General features: G+C 52.4%; 7 protein-coding genes across 7 annotated transcripts; 4 read left to right on the top strand and 3 right to left on the bottom strand.

Annotated features, from left to right (window-relative positions):
- Positions 1–40: 40 nt before the first annotated feature.
- J4E93_003629 (uncharacterized protein) lies at positions 41–4,768 on the bottom strand (the record flags this gene model as incomplete). Its single annotated transcript, XM_049341563.1, has 2 exons — positions 41–1,964; positions 2,058–4,768. 2 exons carry the CDS (start codon positions 4,766–4,768, stop codon positions 41–43), a joined length of 4,635 nt encoding a protein of 1,544 aa, XP_049201068.1.
- A 1,739-nt stretch (positions 4,769–6,507) lies between these two features.
- On the top strand, positions 6,508–7,735 carry J4E93_003628 (uncharacterized protein; the record flags this gene model as incomplete). Its single annotated transcript, XM_049341562.1, has 2 exons — positions 6,508–6,686; positions 6,739–7,735. 2 exons carry the CDS (start codon positions 6,508–6,510, stop codon positions 7,733–7,735), a joined length of 1,176 nt encoding a protein of 391 aa, XP_049201067.1.
- Positions 7,736–8,421: 686 nt separating this feature from the next.
- On the top strand, positions 8,422–8,936 carry J4E93_003627 (uncharacterized protein; the record flags this gene model as incomplete). Its single annotated transcript, XM_049341561.1, has 3 exons — positions 8,422–8,441; positions 8,495–8,634; positions 8,683–8,936. The coding sequence occupies 3 exons, from the start codon at positions 8,422–8,424 to the stop codon at positions 8,934–8,936; spliced, it is 414 nt and encodes a 137-aa protein (XP_049201066.1).
- A 281-nt stretch (positions 8,937–9,217) lies between these two features.
- Positions 9,218–9,571, bottom strand: J4E93_003626 (uncharacterized protein; the record flags this gene model as incomplete). The annotated part of the gene is made up of 1 exon (XM_049341560.1): positions 9,218–9,571. The coding sequence occupies one exon, from the start codon at positions 9,569–9,571 to the stop codon at positions 9,218–9,220; it is 354 nt and encodes a 117-aa protein (XP_049201065.1).
- A 3,611-nt stretch (positions 9,572–13,182) lies between these two features.
- IDH2 (NAD-dependent isocitrate dehydrogenase) lies at positions 13,183–14,483 on the top strand (the record flags this gene model as incomplete). The annotated part of the gene is made up of 3 exons (XM_049341559.1): positions 13,183–13,269; positions 13,364–14,356; positions 14,409–14,483. 3 exons carry the CDS (start codon positions 13,183–13,185, stop codon positions 14,481–14,483), a joined length of 1,155 nt encoding a protein of 384 aa, XP_049201064.1.
- Positions 14,484–15,839: 1,356 nt separating this feature from the next.
- Positions 15,840–16,943, bottom strand: J4E93_003624 (uncharacterized protein; the record flags this gene model as incomplete). The annotated part of the gene is made up of 1 exon (XM_049341558.1): positions 15,840–16,943. The coding sequence occupies one exon, from the start codon at positions 16,941–16,943 to the stop codon at positions 15,840–15,842; it is 1,104 nt and encodes a 367-aa protein (XP_049201063.1).
- A 500-nt stretch (positions 16,944–17,443) lies between these two features.
- J4E93_003623 (uncharacterized protein) lies at positions 17,444–18,161 on the top strand (the record flags this gene model as incomplete). The annotated part of the gene is made up of 3 exons (XM_049341557.1): positions 17,444–17,647; positions 17,698–17,816; positions 17,867–18,161. 3 exons carry the CDS (start codon positions 17,444–17,446, stop codon positions 18,159–18,161), a joined length of 618 nt encoding a protein of 205 aa, XP_049201062.1.
- Between the last annotated feature and the right edge of the window lie 61 nt (positions 18,162–18,222).

Genomic DNA, 18,222 nt, shown 5'->3' with positions numbered 1-18,222 from the left:
CTTAAAATGAACAAATGCAAGCTGATCTCGCACCAAACATCTATCTCAGTGGCTCGGCTCGACGAAGCGTACGCGCCGTCACCGGCCTGCTGGCCCTAATTCTCTGCACCCTGTTACGCCATCGCACTGCAGTCAGTGCAATGATACTGGCAGCTTTCAACTCCCGAGCCTTCTCTATCTTGATGAAATCAATTTCTGCCTGTTGCACGTTGTACTCTTTGCGTATCCTGTCTACCCAGTCCTTGCGAGGTACGGGCTGCTTGTCCACAATCATCATGTCTGCCGGTGTAGTGCGCCACGCCTCCCAGTCAAAGGGCGGTAATAACAGCATCTTGTGATTCTTGTTACAAATGAGAGGGTGCAGGTCGTCGTCCAGAAGTTTCTTGTAACATCCCTGGCATAGCTGGACGTCGAGACAGTGCTTGCACACCCAGCAGTCGGCTATCATGTCTGTCCATTCCGTCCCGCAGCCTCCGTCGCAACTATTTCCTGTGAGGTACGCCTTCGTCGCAGTCGTAGTTGATGGAGATTCTGCTGGACCGTCTTCCAAGTTCTTGTCAGAAGTCACCGGCACACCGTCCGTGTTGGATAGCTCAGATATTGGCTGCGGAAGCTCTCCAGCACCTGGCCCGTTTGCTTTCGCATTCGTCGTGCTCGACGGTTGGTAGGGTCCGATCGCCTGCCACGCTGCAACGGCATCAGCATCTTTATCGAGGACAGTCAAAGTCTGAGCGAGGTTTGAGAACCTTATGGCGAGTGACGCATCGTCAGTAGCCTCAGGCCACTTGTCAAAGACACTGTAAAGCCGAGCCTGCGCCTGCGCGGAGGCTGATGTATGGTTCTGTTTGACGCAATATAATCGAGCCAAACAGAGACGAGGGTCGAAACAACCTTGACGTAGGTAACAGATTATCTTCGTATTTTGATTGACGAGATTCTCCAATCGGATCGTGAAATCTTCGGAACAGCTCGAAGGAGCTTCTTCGAGTTTCGCAACTGCCACGTCAAGAAGAGCCAGAGCTAGCTTGCGAGCCGCATTCCCTGCTGTCACATACGACGCTGGGTTGTCATCAGATCGTAGGACAATGTCTTCCCAGAATTGTATACTCCGGAGGTGATCGTTGTTGGACCCGCTTCCATGGAATATGAGGTCGGCTTGGAAGTACTGCAGTTGTGTGGTTGCTTCGGCAGAAAGGTCCATCCCTGGCTCGCCATCGACAGCAGGTTTATCCAGCGGGTTGTAATCGATGGCCTGCTGGTACAGAGAGATGATCTCTTCTGCGGCACCAACTTGCTTTGCAGCCACAATGATGTATCTATGAAGGGCATGTTCGCGTGATGCTTTTCGCAGCCAGTAGGTCGGTCCACGACCCTTGGATGTCGCATCTTTCCAGCCGCGAATGAGATCAATGATAGATTGAAAGCTCTTCGTTTTGCTCCAGGTTTCAAAGAGCCCCAAAAGTGCGTGTAAGTGGAGCCTGCTCCCAGCGGATGCTTCACTAACATCCTGGCTCAAAAGTTCCTGGTAAGATTGCACGGCCATGTCGTAGTCATCGCACTCCCGATAGCAGTCTCCTTCCCTCTTGAGCGTATCCCAGTAGGCCTCCTTGTACGAATTGTTCGTCTCAAGGAACATCTTGCTGAGCGATTTGAAGTTCTGTATGTATCCAAGTGCCATGCGGTAGTCCTTTTGGTTCTCATGGGCCCTTGCTAGATTGAAAAACAGTCCCCAATTCGTCGGAGAGTGTTGCTCCGCCTTTTCCAACGCAACAATGGCCTCCTTGTAGTGCTGGAAGACGATGTATGTAGCTCCCACGCGGTAATCCCAGGTGGAGCTATCGATGTCGACATTCTTGTGATCTTTTACCCAGCAGATGTACTCCTCAACGTCGGCATTTGAAGGCGGATTCCATTCTTCAAAAGGTCCGTCCGGTTTGAATATCTGGTTTTTGTCATCAGCCAAGCTTTACCATAGTTCAGAGACACTTGCCTTAGCTACAATTCCCCATGAGATCCAAAGATAATCTTCGTTTGACGTTCCAATTGAGCGGCTAAACCAATGTGTGGCTAGCCGCGCTGCGATGCGCTCGAGAACGGAGTAGTTGCTCGCTGCGTCTGAAGTTACAGACTTGACCCACTCACTCTTCTGCTCATCTTTCGAATAGCCTTTGGCCACTTGCGAATGTTGCAACAGCGTCACCAAGGGGTCGATGAACTCGTCCTTATAGAGGAAATCGTACTTCATCGAGACCAAATTCTTGTTGGTGAACCATGTATCGATCATGTTGGAATCGTAAAGCAAGTCGATCAGCTTGCTTCCAATACTGGTCATGAACTCCCTTCTCGGCTCGAATTCATCGAGCACCTTGACTAGGGTATTGACGTATTCATAGAACCACATCGAAGCATACTCGCGCATTGCTTCGAGATTCTTGTCTTTCCGACCGTCGAGCAAAACATTGACGCACATGTCAATGATGGTGACATTCACGGCATTCTCGTCGTCGAGGTGAATGTGTACCTTTTTTGCCATGGCTTCAAAGAATTCATCAAACCCGAACCTGTCGTAATCCACTGTAGCACAGACATTCTTGATGAACCGGCGACAAAGACCGACTTCGCCTTCACTGATTGTTTCGCCACGTAACTGGAAGAGTGCAGATTCGGCTCCTGAGGAAGCGCTCGTCGATAAGATCTCCCTGAGCCCGTCCTTAAATCTCACTCTATTCTCCTCGTCAATCATGAGCACAGGGGAGTAGGTAGTGGTGATCTGATCGGCGAGGAGAAAATCCTCGCCAATGGTAAAGAAGAGAATGCTCTTGAGCAGCTCGATCGATGGTGGGTAGATGCACCCTGCAACCCACACCAGAAGCTCATTGAGTACCCGAGCCTGACGTGAAGTCAGAAGATCGTCTAGAGTCTTGATCCTGTTTCTTTGGACGGCGTTCATGTCAGCGCCCGTGTTATTGATAACTTCCTGGACATTTCCTTTCGTGTCGCAAGCTTTGATCTCCGTGATCTTGGCCTCCAGGTTCCTGTAATTTCCGCGGATGCCTTCGAGCAGAAGCTCGATGTTCGAGTCATCAAGAACAGCCTTCAGGCCGGGTTTATTCTTGCAAACCTCCTCAATCCTAGCTCTTGTGACAGCTCTCAAATCGCTCGCGTTTGGCAGCAAGTCTGAAGCTATGTCTGTGTCGCTGCCTGCACGTCTCATGGATTCTTCAGGGCCTCCACGTTTCCCAAGAAGGATAACGTCGACACCTTTGCTTGCTGGTGAGACGTCAGATAGCGCATCCTCGTTTCCTGATATGAAGAGACGTAGAGAAACCCCATTTGACTTGGCTGAAGAGGAAGCCTGACCTGCGATAGCGGATATCATCATCTCTGCAGTGTCCAGTTGACCACGGCTATCGAAGCCGTCCATGCATATGAAGTACGTCCCTTTCATGACACGCTGCAATCCCCAAACCAGTTTGTTCCATCGATCTTCAGCTCGCGCAACGCTTGCGAGCTGCGCGCATTCCGCTACTACGGTTTGAGCATATGCAACATCCGCAAATGCAAACTGATAGATGATGGATCCAATGCATCGTTCGAGGGAGTCGTCCTTGTCATCTCCGTAGTAATAGTACGCGAGAAAAGCCTGGTCGGGACCACGTGCAGCCCGGCGGTTCTTTTCGAGATGCGAAACGACATGATTGAAGAGATGTGTCTTGCCGAAGCCGGAGTCAGCCTTCAGGAAGAGAACGGTTTTGTCATGCCTGCCTAGATCAGCCCACTGCACGAATGCGGGTTGTTCTTGACTGAGCCATTCTCCCGTCCCCGGTACATGCGTCTTGCAGAGCTCGCTATGTCGCTTGTTCCAAGTCTCCCACTCTCCAGGCTTCTTCAAACCCAGATACTTTGCGATCTTTTCCAGATTCTTTTCTTGCTGATCCTGGCTAGCCCGACCATCCAAAGTCGTCTTCATCTGCTGAGTAACGGTTAGGATCTGATCGCTGACTTTGTACACCGTCTGAAAATGGTCGTTTATCTCATCATGATAGCGAGCTCTCTCCTCATCCGATGCGACAAGGTGCTTTGCAAGCCCTTTGACGTCAAACAGTATATCATCGACCTCGGCTTTAGTGAACTCCTGGATTTGATCCTCCATCAGTTTGAGCGATTCTGCCATATCGTCGGAGTTGAAAAGAACGATTCCAGCCCATCTGTTCCACCGCTCTTTCTTGCTGGTAGCTAGCTTGTATGAAGAACGAAGCACGCTCAAGAACTGAGAGAGAATGTTGTATGCTGGCCTTCGCAGAACACGTGGTAGGTGGGACCCACCTTCGCCGACCTTCTGCTCCATGAAATTCACCAGGCGACGAATAAAAGCCGATGAGCGTTCCATCAGAATGACGAACCCGTCCATCATACCGCTAATGCTCCGAGCTGCTTGAACGACGAAACTGATAGCATTCCAGCATTGCGCAGCGGGCCCGAAGACCACACCCGCCACTTGTGCGACCATGCAACCAAACTGTTCAAGACAATTCCCGATATTGTTCAAAACGATTCTGGCGTTTTGATGGCTTTTCGTCGAAGACTCTCTTATATCGGCGTCAATCTGTAGCTGGAAGCTGTTGAAGGTCGTGTTTGCATCCAGCTTCCTTTTGGTGGTATCCTCATACTGTCGCACAACTTGTGGCCAAACTTCGCTGAGATCTTCATCTTCATCGAAGACCGGATCTGGAGGGGCCGGCTCGTCTTTCTTGTGCCCGAATTTCATGTTGTAGTATACACAAAATCGGTCGGAAGTCTCAGAATGTTGACGCTAAGTCCTTAGGAGGTGCATCGCAAGGGTTGAGCAGGGCATCCGCCAGTTTTATCGTCGCATAGGCGCTCTCACGGCTGTTACTACCGCGCATATCCTGAGAGCAGGATTACCATGCCGGCCCCAAAAACTCAGCCGTGCCCTGTCACACCTCGTGTGCTTGATTGGCTTGTAAGAGCCATTTTCTCATCCCGATCCATGTATGTTGACCGGTCCGGACAGCTTTGCTCTGCTCGTGATACTACTGGACACGCGCAGCTGCATGATATAGGGTGTTGCATGACTACAGCATTGTGGCTGCTGGTGTTGCCTCCGCGGTTTTTGCAGCTGAATGGCGTCCCATCGCACGGTGTGTCAAGATCGAAGGGTGCACGTAGGATCCAGGGCATCGCAGGTATCGAGCGCGAGATGGAGTTGCGGTGGATATACAATGAGATGCGATGCTAGAATGCTATAAGGATCAGTGGGCGCGACTTTACTCCAGAGGCGCGCAATAGGTAGCGTGAGCCGAGGCGCGCCCGCGGGCGATTGCTGACTCAGCTCTGGCCCCACCCATCACTCCTTAGACCAATTCCTCACCACTGTCAGGCACTTCAACATTGAAACCCTCTCAATGTGCTTACCTTTATGCCGCATATGGTGTCATGCCGCGCAAGACTATCTAATGACACCACTGTGTGTTCATCCTGCCTACCAATCAAGTTCTCTTTCGTTGACACGGGGTCCTCTTGGACAACGCGCTGCGTTGTCATCTAACGCGTCAAGCTCGTCTACCTCACTTTCATGCTGGACTGTTCCTGTTGCAATGAGCGCGCAAGGCTGTGCTACCTTCACTGAATGGCACGCGGCGTAGCGGGGTGCTCACCAGATGTCCAGCTTGGTAACGTAACTGATTTCATTGTATCTGTCGTTCATTTTGTCTCGTCTTCATACCTAACCTAATCCTGCAATCCAGTCAAGCGTGATGATGGTGAGCACTCGTCTGTGTTGGCGATGGAATTGTTGTGAGTGCCATGGTGACAACAGTGTGGATAGTGACATCGGGTGTGCATACTGCAAATGTCGTTGAGGATGCCACGATTGCAGGGTCTGCGATAACAACTGTAGGGCAAGAAATACTACCTAGGTACCGGATGCTTCATGCCGATGGCAGCACAGTTACTATCAACAGTTCCGAGGTCGTCGTCCGCATGGCTGATCAGGTCGTGCCTTCCTCGTCGTAGGCCTACCCCACCCACAAGCTTCCTCTCAACGCCCAGCACACAATCGCAACTGTCTCTCCTCTTTCACTCCTTTGCGCAAGGATACCGCCTGTTTGACCGACCTGCCTCTGGGCCCAGACCGTTCGCTGAACTCCTCCTTCACCTCCAGTATACCCAACTCACTCGTGCGGTTTCGAATCACTTTTCGCCATGGATACCTGTTCTTCTATATTGTTGCCTTATGGCCTTAGCAGTCAGTATCAAGACATATTGAGAGGGAGGAAAGATACGTCGGTGCGATGTGGACTGCCGCAATACCGCACTGCAACGCTGCTAGAAATTTCGAGGCTGAATCCGTTTGATCCGCACCAGTCTCTACCCTCCCTCGGTCGTACACCCAACCCCCGTCAAACCATTCGACAGCGCAAGCCTGAATATTCTAGTCAGAAGGAGGATAATATGGGGTTCCAGCGCAACATTAAGAAAATCAACATGGGCCCGGCAACAGGCAAAGAAAAACGCGGTCGGGCGAAGCGAAAACCTCAAATTTCGGTGCGCAAGCTCCCCAAAGCTGGCTCCAAGTTTAGTCCCGGCTTCCGAGTGGGCGCATCGCAGGACTTGCCAATCACGCTCGATAGCGACGATGACGCGCCGACAAGCACTCCCCAGCGGTAATTCAAGACAAACAGCTCTCAAAATACGCCTGTTCAACGCTAACATCAGTAGTCTTGACCCTCGTCGAACACATGTCTCACTCGCCGAGCCCAACCTACGAGGTTTCCGCTACGATGGCACGAGCGAGAGCACGCGCGCGTTACCGAATACGTCGCATGCACCCATAGGCTTCGTCCTACGACGCTCCTCAACAACATCTATCGGGCCCGCAAAGGATCAATTGCATGCTGTACCCCAAGAAACACTACTACGAGATTCTGATGGCGATGAAGAAGCGGCACCGATCCGTAAGCCTGCCAAACGGACCCGCCAACCTCACGCGCTCAATGGATGCCGGAAAGAGAGAAAGCCTGGGACTATCAACATGAGTCTTATGGATATCGACGACTTCGGTCTGAGAAGTAAGGTCGCTCAGCTAATGGCTGTAGCACCCGCGTTACCCATTGTGGACCTCTATCACCTCATCATGGACAGCGAAGGCGATCTACCATTGGCGAAGAAACAAGCCATCAGGATGAGTGAAGCCCCACTGGCACAGTATCAACCAGGCCTGGATGCAGACGGTGGGGAGGTCATGGTCAAGATAGACCCAAATGATCCCGCTTTTGAGTGGGATGACGATGAACCGCAGCCGGAGTCAGCCGCTACAAACGCATCGCGACCACAATCCAAGCCGAAAATCAAAGCGACAAAGTCAAAGAGTCTACACCATCATGCAAAGCCTTCCAAAAGCGCAAAGTCAGGTGCAAAAAACTGCTCAAACACGAGCGCCAAACGAACGAAGTTCTCTTCAATGAACCCTACACACGCAAGAGAGACCAGCAGCGACCGCGAGTTCATCGTCCCCGATAATACTGTCCATTACGATCTCAATTCTGATATCTCTAATCGCTCCGAAGAGTTTCTTGGTGTTGAGGTACGCAGTAGACGTGCAGACAGCGACGTTGAGATGTTGGATGGCGAGGATCCATTAGATCTGGATATAGACATGCAGCCGCGCTTTGCATACAACGCCAGACTATTGGGGAAATGTGCTAGAAATTAAAACATGTAAAGAGTGGTTGGATCGTATTTAACGACGTGTAGATCGAGCGGTATCAATACCCGGCGTTTGGTGTATGTGGAAGAAATGACGGGTCGATTTTGGTTTGCTACATCATTCAGTCAATGCATGCACGCTTCCGCGCATCGACGTAATTTTATAGCACTGCAGCCATCTGGTAGCTACGTGATATTCAATCATACTTTGTGGGATAAGCGCCCTGTCCTGCGATTGCTCGATATGATGCCTCCCCTGTTCGCTCTTTCTTTTACCTTTCAAACGGGCGCTGAGACATTGAAGTCTTACAGGTAAGACAACGAACAACGAAAGCATCTTTAGCACAAACAACATAGATAAACGCCATGCTCTCTCACCTTTGGCAGCGCGCTCTCAGTCACGTCGGTTTTTGAAGTGAGATTGACAGTATATCATCCTTCCCATCCATCACATCTCCGTCCTCTACCCTATCATCCTTCTCACTTCAAGTTCCCGTCATGGCGGTCGACTGCCCTCGATTTTCGTATACGAAACCGAAACGTCTTCCAAAGCAACGGTGCCGCCCCTCCAATGCCGCTTTCCGGGTTGCAGCAGCGCAACTCGACCTGATCAATAGCAAAGCTGGAGGGATCCGTATACCTGCCATCGTAGATTTGAGTGATGAAGAGCCCACCCCAGAGGTAGAATACGAAATGGTGGAATATGCCGTGCAGTAAGTCGAAGGCGTGGGAATGACTAGTCACAGTGCCTAACGAATACACATAGGAAAGCACTGGCAAAAGAACGTGGTCTCCCGAGTGGCAGCACGTTCGAGCCCAAGACCCCAATATCTACAAGTAGTTCCAAGTCACCAATCTCGCAACGAAAGCGACGCTTCATCGTCGACTCGGATGACGAGGATAGCAGTAAGTTACTATGCTTCATGTTCACGCCCATTTTCTGACCTTGCCTAGCATCTTCAACGTCGTCCCCATCATCTAGCCAGAAACATCACCAGAAAGAGCGATCTATCCGTTCCGTTAGTCGCGACACAAAGCGACGAAGAGACAGCTTTCTATCTGACTCCGACGCTCCCGGCGATCAACCGGTCAGAAAGGCGAAGAAGCCGCGACAAGACTTGGCGGCCGAGCTGGACGATCTGGACATCGAGATGGAAGGATGGAGCGCGGCTGAAGAAAAGCCTAGGAGACAGCGGTGTAGAAGATAGCCGCTGAGGTACACGCCCGGGTATCGAGCGTGAGGTACGCTAACTTGCGTGCGGTCAGGAGAGACACTGCAAGATTCTCAGTCTTCACAAACGAGATACACTTGACGCAAAACCAGCACGAGAGCAGGGAATGATAAAGGCATGCAATAGTCTTCTCATCTATCCAACATCTAATTAGATAGATCTATCCCATCATTTAACAACCAAGAAACACCCATCACATCTACATTCTCATCCCAGCGCCTCCACATGTGACACAACTAACCCACCATCATCCGCACTCAATGATGGCACATCTTCACAACAATAAATCCCAGAATAAGCATACCCACAAGAATACCACCGATAATGCCGACTACAGCGATCGTCGACAAACCGCCTTCAGCTCCAGAGCTACTGGACTTCACTTTGAGGTCAAGAGTGGAAGTAGGCTCAGCAGTGATATCTGCTTTGGAGATCTCGTGGAGGATATCTGAGATACTAGACGGAGAGGCCATGGGTGTGTAGGGCGTCGTCGGGGTGACGATGGTCGCTAGCGTGGAGAGCTGGGTGACAAGCGGCATAGCGGGGATGGAGTAGGCGGATGCGGGCTCCGAGTAAAGGGCGTGAATAATGGAAGGGGCTAATGGGGCCATGGTGTTGCGTCTGTTCGTTGAGATTGGGAGATGTGTTGGAAGTCCGGCTTCGAGACTATCGTGAGATGCGATGATGTAGATGGAGCTTGGTGTTGGAAGGTAGTAAGCAGATATGGAAGGTCTTTTGTAGAACGAGTGGCGATGTGGTGTGAATGATAGTGAGACATGATGCTTTCACAATAGCTGTTTAGAGTTTTCTGGTAGAATGTCGTAAGTTGACAATGTTGCGAATTGTGATAATACTGTGGACTACTTACTGCTGGTCTTTCCGAGCCGAAGCAGATGGATGGCACGTGATCATGCTTGTCATCCTGCGACCATCTCCATGATACTCATGTGGAATCCTTCCAGATGACATTCATATGTATGCAGGGTGCCTCATTGCTCTTGGTGGTGCGCGAATGTTCGCGTTGTTCACGCTCGACCCAATGAACTGCTGCATCTGCGTCTCCACCTCTTTAGCAGCTAAGCGCTCTTGCTCTTGTTGCGCCGCCAGAAGCTTCTTGTTCTTGTACCGCGTCACCGTTTGTTGATAGAATACCCAGCATATGAACGAGAGGAAGAAAGGCGCAAAGACACACATGGGGATGAACCATGGTAAAGGAATGGGACCGATCATGCGCTGTTCGGCGTTGATGGGTTCGGCGCGGTGTGAGAACTTTAGTGCAGGCATGTTGTGCGATGAACAGGGGAAAGACTGTATGTATGTTATTTGGATCGGAAAGTTGCGATCGAAAGAATGTAGGTGAGTTGTTGAATGAGTGTGTAGGTAAAGAACGAATGCGCAGGTAAGAATGGCAGGTGGGGACGGGACCTTCACGATAGTTAAACCACAACGGCGGCACAGCCCCCGCCAAATGAAAGAAGTGAAACCAACCCAAAATAACCCCGAAAACCAACGATGTTGCCGGCGCAGAACCAATCTCACTGTATCAGGTAACGAGTCTCGGAATTAAAAAAGCAAAATTGCAGGATACCTATGCGAAACTCTAAACTCCACTAGCTGGAAACGCGTCTGACAGCTGTACCTGTTTGATCTTCAACAACCACACCACATCTTCGCTGTCAATCGCAACATCTACCTGCGATGCTCGCGATGCATTGTGGGCGAATGTAGCGGTGATACGTCGCTGTAATCTCGCATGCGGTTATAATCGTGAGGTGGGCCGTTTGCACTCAACGGCGAGACTGGCTGACCGGCTGGGTACTCCGGATTACGGGCGAGCGCCGGCAGTTCGGTCACAGGATGGGACTTTGGATGCGACCTGCGCGTTGGTATAAAGCTGGGTAATTGCAGCCGATATTCAGCATTATCACCAGTTCCATGCGTTGCGACTGACTGGAAGTTATCAGCGGATGTCCTTCGATCTACGTGATCTCGTGTCGCATACACACCTTTTTCGTCGAAGCCGTCTTGCCAATTCTGGGCGCGAGCAAGATCTACCGGATCCATACCATATCCCTCCGAAATTGGCATGTCAGCATGCTGAGTGCTTTGAGGTGATCCATCACGGCGGCGTCGTCGTCGTCGTTCATGGACGACTTCTTCATAATGTGGATAGCGACGGCGGCTGTCACCCTTTTCCGGATCATGGATCGTGGGAATTAGACCCCTACAGTACTTGATCGCTAGAAAGCATACAAAGACGGCGCCGAGGACCAGTATGATGACGCCGATGATGTGGCCTGGGTTTTTCGCGAAGCGGGGACTGTCTCGCTTGGCGAAGGCTGATAGGGGATCAGACGATGCATCTGCTATTGGCATTATGGAATCGGCCATCTCGAAGGGTGTGCCGCGATCGAAAGCGACTCCGGTGGCTTTGGGCATCAGGGTGGACACCGTGCCGTAATCGACGTAGGATGGTGACGCATCAATCGGCGGTGCTACATTTGGGTTCCAAGGATTGTTCGAGACTGCTTTTGGGAAGGAAGATGCACTGGTGTAAGCACTGGGGGTCGAGGTCGTCTTCGTACAAGCTGTGCATTGATGGCAGCCGATGCTAGAGACGGGAACGTCCGAAGAGAAATATGTGCCTCCATCGGATGCAGTGGAAGTAGACGTAGGGATAACCGACGAGTAGAAGGTACCAGGATCTACTGCTGTTGTAGTACTTGTAGCGGTAACAGTAGTCGTAGAGACGTCCGAAGAGAAGAACGCTCCTCCGTCTGAAGCAGTAGACGTCGATGCAGCGACATCCGATGAGTAGAACACACCAGAATCGACTACAGTCGAAGTGGTAACAGCAGACGAAGTCATCGTACCCGAAGTAGCAGTTGCTTGTGCAGCGTTAGGCCAAGTAAAGGCAGCCATACCGCCGTCTTGTGACATATTGAAATTGAAACAGAAACAGATAATGCGGGTGGTGTTATTTGTTTCGTCTGGTCGCCTTTTAGCTAGTAGTTGGGATGAACGGGACCTGGGAAGATTGCGGGAGATCACTTGTAAACAGTAGCTCTAATCGCGGTGTCCGCACAGATTCAGCACCATATGGTGACTATCACGGAACATAAGGCCTGTGAGCTCACAGTGCCAAGTTCGATGACGCTGAGCGCTAGTCACATCAACGGCGACATTCTAAAAGGTAAACTCCAACACATTGTAGGCTTTCGAATGCATGAGATCGTGAAGGTTCAGCAAACCTGGCGCACAATGCCCGACGAAGCAGAGTCTAGAGTCTGTTCCTCTCCTACTCCAAGTATCAGCACACTGCTAAAAAAGCACACGAACATAGTAGCAACCTTCTCATACCTCAGCGCAGATCAACTTCAGACATGGCGTCTCCTTACACTGTTCCTTACTCCAGCGGCCTCACCGTTGCGGCTACTAACACCACCGATGGTTCGCCACTACAAAACAACATCACCTCCATTTATCCCAGGCCTCTACACCCACCAAACACTTCAAGCGCAGAATACCGTATCTGGCTCGGCTTCTTCATCTTCGGCGCCGTTTCCGCTGCGATCATGGTCATAATGATGCTCTGGCTGTGTGCGCTATCATCTGGTGTCGGTCGTTTGGTTCGTAGAAAGAGCGAAGAGAAAGATGAGCAGAAAAGCTTAGCAAGTGAATATGAGATGCATGAGAGGGTTCGGGAGCCGGAACGTGTTTTCCGGAGGGGTAGATAAGATGGAGGTAGAGAAATGAGGAATGAAGCAGAACAATTCCATCATGTGGTCATGCTGCTGAGATCGAGTTTAGAATATTGGAGTGCATGGTGTAATTCATGGACGATTGTTTTGCTGTGCCGTGACATGTGACAAGCACTCGGTTCGAGACATTCCGTTGCGCCGAGTGATATCGATCTGAGGATCGAGTGAATGTCGCCTCTTCCCAAGTGAAGGTCAGTCATGAGGTTTTCAGATATATCACCAGTCATTAGTTTAGCGTTAACCGAGGGTGCATGAGAATGCAGGGCAGTTGCGGGTGGGATGGCATGACGGAGGCGGAATGGACCGGTTTGGCGCACGAAGACATCCCGCGGCCGGTGGAGCTTTCTTTTTCTGTATCCGAGCTTTGCGCAACCCTCCCGCCGCGACCACCCACCTCGACGACCTGCTACCACCACCGTGTAGCTCCAATTGGGTCGTGACAACATTGAAATACCCTCAACATGTTGGCTGCTCGCTCCTTCGCCGCCCCTGCGCGGCAATGCATGCGCCAGGCTACCCGCGCACGATGGGCGCCCGCGCTGTCCCAGGTGAGCTTCCCGCGGGACACTCGATTCTTGCGCCTCAAGAAGATGTTCGCAGAGGAAGATAAAAAATAGCCTGGAACTCTACTAACACAAATAGATCTCCGCCCGCACATACGCCTCGGAGGTCGCCAAGTTCCACGGAAAGAAGGGCAGCGACGGCAAGTACTCCGTCACTCTAATCGAGGGTGATGGTATCGGCCCCGAGATTGCGCAGTCCGTCAAGGACATCTACTCGGCCGCCAACGTCCCAATCAAGTGGGAGTCGGTCGACGTCACCCCGCGCCTGAACGAGGACGGCAAGACGGTCATCCCCGACGAGTCCATCGCCAGCGTCAAGAAGAACTTGGTCGCTCTCAAGGGTCCCCTCGCGACGCCCATCGGCAAGGGCCACGTCTCGCTCAACCTTACTCTCCGCCGTACCTTCAACCTCTTCGCCAACGTCCGCCCCTGCAGATCCATCGCCGGCTACAAGACGCCCTACGACGACGTCGACACTGTCCTGATCCGCGAGAACACCGAGGGAGAATACTCTGGCATCGAGCACATTGTCGTAGATGGCGTTGTCCAGAGCATCAAGCTCATCACCCGCGAGGCCTCTGAGCGCGTCCTGCGATACGCCTTCCAGCACGCCCGCGACATTGGCAGGAAGAAGGTCCGCGCTGTGCACAAGGCCACCATCATGAAGATGTCCGACGGTCTCTTCCTCAGCACCGCCCGCGAGATCTCCAAGGAGTTCCCCGACATTGAGTTCGACGCCGAGTTGCTGGACAACACCTGCTTGAAGATGGTTACCGACCCTGTCCCCTACAACGACAAGGTCCTCGTCATGCCCAACTTGTACGGAGACATTCTCTCCGACATGTGCGCTGGTCTCATCGGTGGTCTCGGTCTTACTCCCTCCGGCAACATTGGTGACAACTGCTCCATCTTCGAGGCTGTCCACGGTTCCGCGCCCGACATTGCTGGCAAGCAGCTCGCTAACCCCACCGCGCTTCTTCTCAGCTCCATCATGATGCTGCGACACATGGGTCTCACCCAGGAGGCCGCCAACATTGAGCAGGCCATCTTCAAGGTTCTTGCTGAGGGCAAGGTAAGACACGGACACTTTCTTTGTATATGAATACATACTAACGATATTACAGACCATTACCGGTGACCTTGGTGGCAAGGCCAAGACTTTCGAGTACGCCGACGCCGTCATCAAGGCCCTGAAGTAGATTAGGTTATGGATTGACGAGCATTGAACGACCGAATGGTAGCGATTGCGTACTGTGGATATGCATTAGGCCTTGTACTATAGCTGCCATCTAGCTAGATATACCTCTTGAACTTTGCACGTTATGATCGATTCACTATTGCCGGAACTTACGCAAGTACTGGGAACGGTCATTTTAATACGTTGTTTGATATCAGCGCCGCCTGAGCTCGTAGTGACATTAGATGTGTGCCATAGATGCGGTCTTGCAGAAGCGTGGCAGCACCTCCAACGTCCCACGGCGCAACGCGGGCAAGTATTGCCGAGCAACATCGCGTTACCTTGACCAAGACCCGATCACAACCCTAATCTCCCAATGCCACCCAAACCTCCCATCCGGCTTCCTGCGAAACCTCCTACTGCACCGAAAGCGTTCGCGAAGCCCTCACTACCGGTTCGACCCGCAAATCCAGCCCCGCGCACTCCGCATCCATCAAAGCCCGCCCCAGCAACACCATCTCGCACCGCTCCCCCACCACCACCACCCCGATGGCATGAAACCGCACGCGCTCGCACAGGCGGCCGCTACCTAAAATGGGGCACAAACGGCATCGTAGCCATCTGCGCGCTCCTCTGGATCCGCGACCACTTCATTGAAATCCAGCATGTGCGCGGCTCCTCCATGGCACCCACGCTCAGTCCCGATGCGCACGAGACGGGTCGTGAAGATTATGTCATTGTGCGGCCGTATCAGGAGCGGAGAGATGGCAAGAAACGGGCTGTGAAAGGGAAGAAGGGTGAAGATGGAAAGGACGGCGCTATTTTCTGGGGCCTAAAACGAGGCGACGTAGTAACCTTCTGGAAACCGCATAAACCAGGGGAGATGGGGATAAAACGCGTTGTGGCGGTGGAAGGGGATACCGTATATCCTACACGGGGCTACGCGCTTGACCCGCAGTCCTTCCAAAACAGACTGAAGGGTGTACCAGACGGACTACCCTATCACGACGAGGACAGCGTTGTGGGTAGAGATGGGGAGGAGGTGGGCAAGGTTGTTGTGCCGTATGGACATGTGTGGATTGAAGGGGATAATTGGCGGAAGAGTCTCGACAGCAATGATTTTGGGCCGATTAGCAAGGCGTTGATTCAGGGGAAGGCGGTGAGGGTTTGGAGGGATTGGCTGGGGTTGAGGGAGGTGGGGGATGAGAGGGTGAGGGGGGAGAGGGGGAACAGGAGTAGGGTTGTTGAGGGGAGGAGTGAGATTCCGGGGGTATTTTTGGATGGGTGATCGTGAGAGAGGATGGGATGGACGGATACCCAATGAGGATGGGAAGACTGTTGCGGTGGTGGTAGGTTTGTACATGTATATCTACCCCATTCAGTCCCTCTTGAAAAGCGTCTCAATCTCCTTACAGACCGCATCGGTCACACCCTTCGTATTCTCACTCCCACCCAGATCCTTCGTCTTAACCCCCCTCTCCGTAACATTCTCAATCGCCTTCATCAACCCATCAGCCGCCTTCTCCTCCCCAACCCATCTCACCATCTCCGCCGCACTCCAGAACGCGCCCACAGGATTCGCAATGCCCTTCCCCGCGATATCTGGCGCAGATCCATGAATAGGCTCAAACATACTCGGATTCTTCCTCGTCGGATCGAGATTCGACGACGGCGCAATACCAATCGAGCCACTCAGCGCAGCCGCAAGGTCAGACAAGATATCCGCGTGTAGATTTGTCGCAACGATAGTGTCTAGTGAGGAGGGATGCAGCGTCATGCGCACCGTCATGGCATCAACGAGCATCTTGTCTATCTCCACGTCCTCGTACTCTTTTGCGACTTCGTAGAAGACTTTATCCCAGAGGACCATGCCGTGGCGCTGTGCGTTGCTCTTGGTCACCATGGTGAGCTTCTTGCGTGGTCGTGAGCGCGCGGTCTCGAATGCATACCGCATTACGCGCTCGATGCCGACGCGGGTGAAGATGCTGACTTCAGTGGCGATGGTGTGCGGGCTGTCTTCGTGAGATGTGCCACCTTGGCCGGAGTATTCGCCCTCGCTGTTCTCTCGGATGATCATCCAGTCGAGATCGCTGGGTTTACAATTTGACAATGGTGATGTGGTGCCAGGGAGGATGCGCGTAGGACGGACATTGACGTATTGGTTCAGCGACTTTCGGATTGGCAAGATGAGTGACCAGAGGGATATATGGTCTGGCACGTTGGGCCAGCCGACGGCACCGAAGTAGATTGCATCATAGGCTTTCAGTTGCTCGAGACCGTCCGGTGGCATGTACCATCCTCGCTCGAGATAGTTCTTGCTGCTCCAGTCAAAGGTTGTGAAGTCGAATTCGAAGCCGCCGATGGTTTTTGAGAGGACGTTGAGGACTTGTATGGCGGCTTCTGTTATGTCGACACCGATGCCGTCGCCGGGGATGCAGGCTATGCGGTGTATGTTGGTTACAGAGTGGATATGCGATGGCATCTTAGTGGTTGTAGTTGCGGTAGATTCGGAGATGTGTTCAAGCAAGGATCAGAAGGTCCGATTGACAGAGATCGGGATGGCGATATATTACCCTGCAGGTGGTGGTGTTCTCTCGCGATCTGACGACGATAGCAGGCTCATGATATCTTATATTGCAGGCAGGTCACGACTACCGGAGATTCTTTCTCCGCGCAGGACAAACTACTTCCGGACATAATTCTGCGTCCCGACGTCGCTCCCCAAGACAGATGCAGCGCCCATGTGCGCCGTGAGCTAGCCGCTCGCAGTTCCCCTCTCGAGACCCTGTGCGTCGCGCCTTCCCCGCGCTAGCTCACTGCAGCCGCATGCCCCACCAAAGCCACGCGTGTCGAACGCACCAGAGCTCACCGCTTGGGCCGAGACCACCTTTGCCATAACAAACGTCTTTCTGCCTTTCTCGCATCTGAACCTCAATTGCTTTTTCCAACACTACAACAAAACACACCACATATTACCCCACAATGGCTGCTGCGTACCCTCCCGGCGGAACCTTCTTCGAGACGGTCAAGAAGAGCTTCGTGGACGTGCCTGTCGATGAGTCCAAGGACAATGCTATCTCGACGAACGAGTTCCTAGAGGCGGCTGAGAGCACGACTACCCTGTTCGATGTCTTGGGCTCCGTGGCGTTCAAGCCTGTCAAGAACGACATGAGCGGCAACATCAAGGTGAGGACTTGGAATGATGCTGCAGGAACAGCTGTACTAATGCGAGACAGAAAATCCGCGACAGACAGCTCGCAGCACCCGCCCAGTCAGAATCACTCCAAGAGCTTGCCCTGAACGAGCTCAAGGAGAAGAAGCACACCGCCACCGAGGGTCTCGTATGGCTGAACCGGTAAGTCATGCCCTTAAAAGCCTAACGTCCTGTCACTGACTTCTGTACAGTGGCCTCGACTTCACTGCCCAAGCCCTCCGCCACAACATCTCGAACCCCTCCAAGGAGCTCGCCGACTCCTTCCGCGATGCCTACGGCAACACACTTAAGCCCCACCACTCCTTCATGGTCAAGCCCATCTTCAGTGCTGCCATGAGCGCCACACCCTACCGTAAGGACTTCTACGGAAAGTTGGGCGATGACGAAAGCAAGGTACAGGCTGAGCTTGAGAAGTGGCTCGCGGCCTTGGAGAAGCTTGTTGCTATCCTAAACACATTCTTGGCGAAGAAGGAGGCCAAGTGGTAGATGGGGAAAACTGAGCGAATATAGGTACTGGCATGTCCTACGCTATGAATGATGAATATGA

The sequence above is a fragment of the Alternaria ventricosa genome, assembly GCF_023758065.1.
Source record: "Alternaria ventricosa strain BMP 2768 chromosome Unknown scaffold_5, whole genome shotgun sequence".
In the NCBI taxonomy this organism is placed as follows: domain Eukaryota; kingdom Fungi; phylum Ascomycota; class Dothideomycetes; order Pleosporales; family Pleosporaceae; genus Alternaria; species Alternaria ventricosa.
The sequence above is the reverse complement of the archived record's forward strand: the minus strand, read 5'-3'. Positions and strand labels throughout refer to the sequence as shown.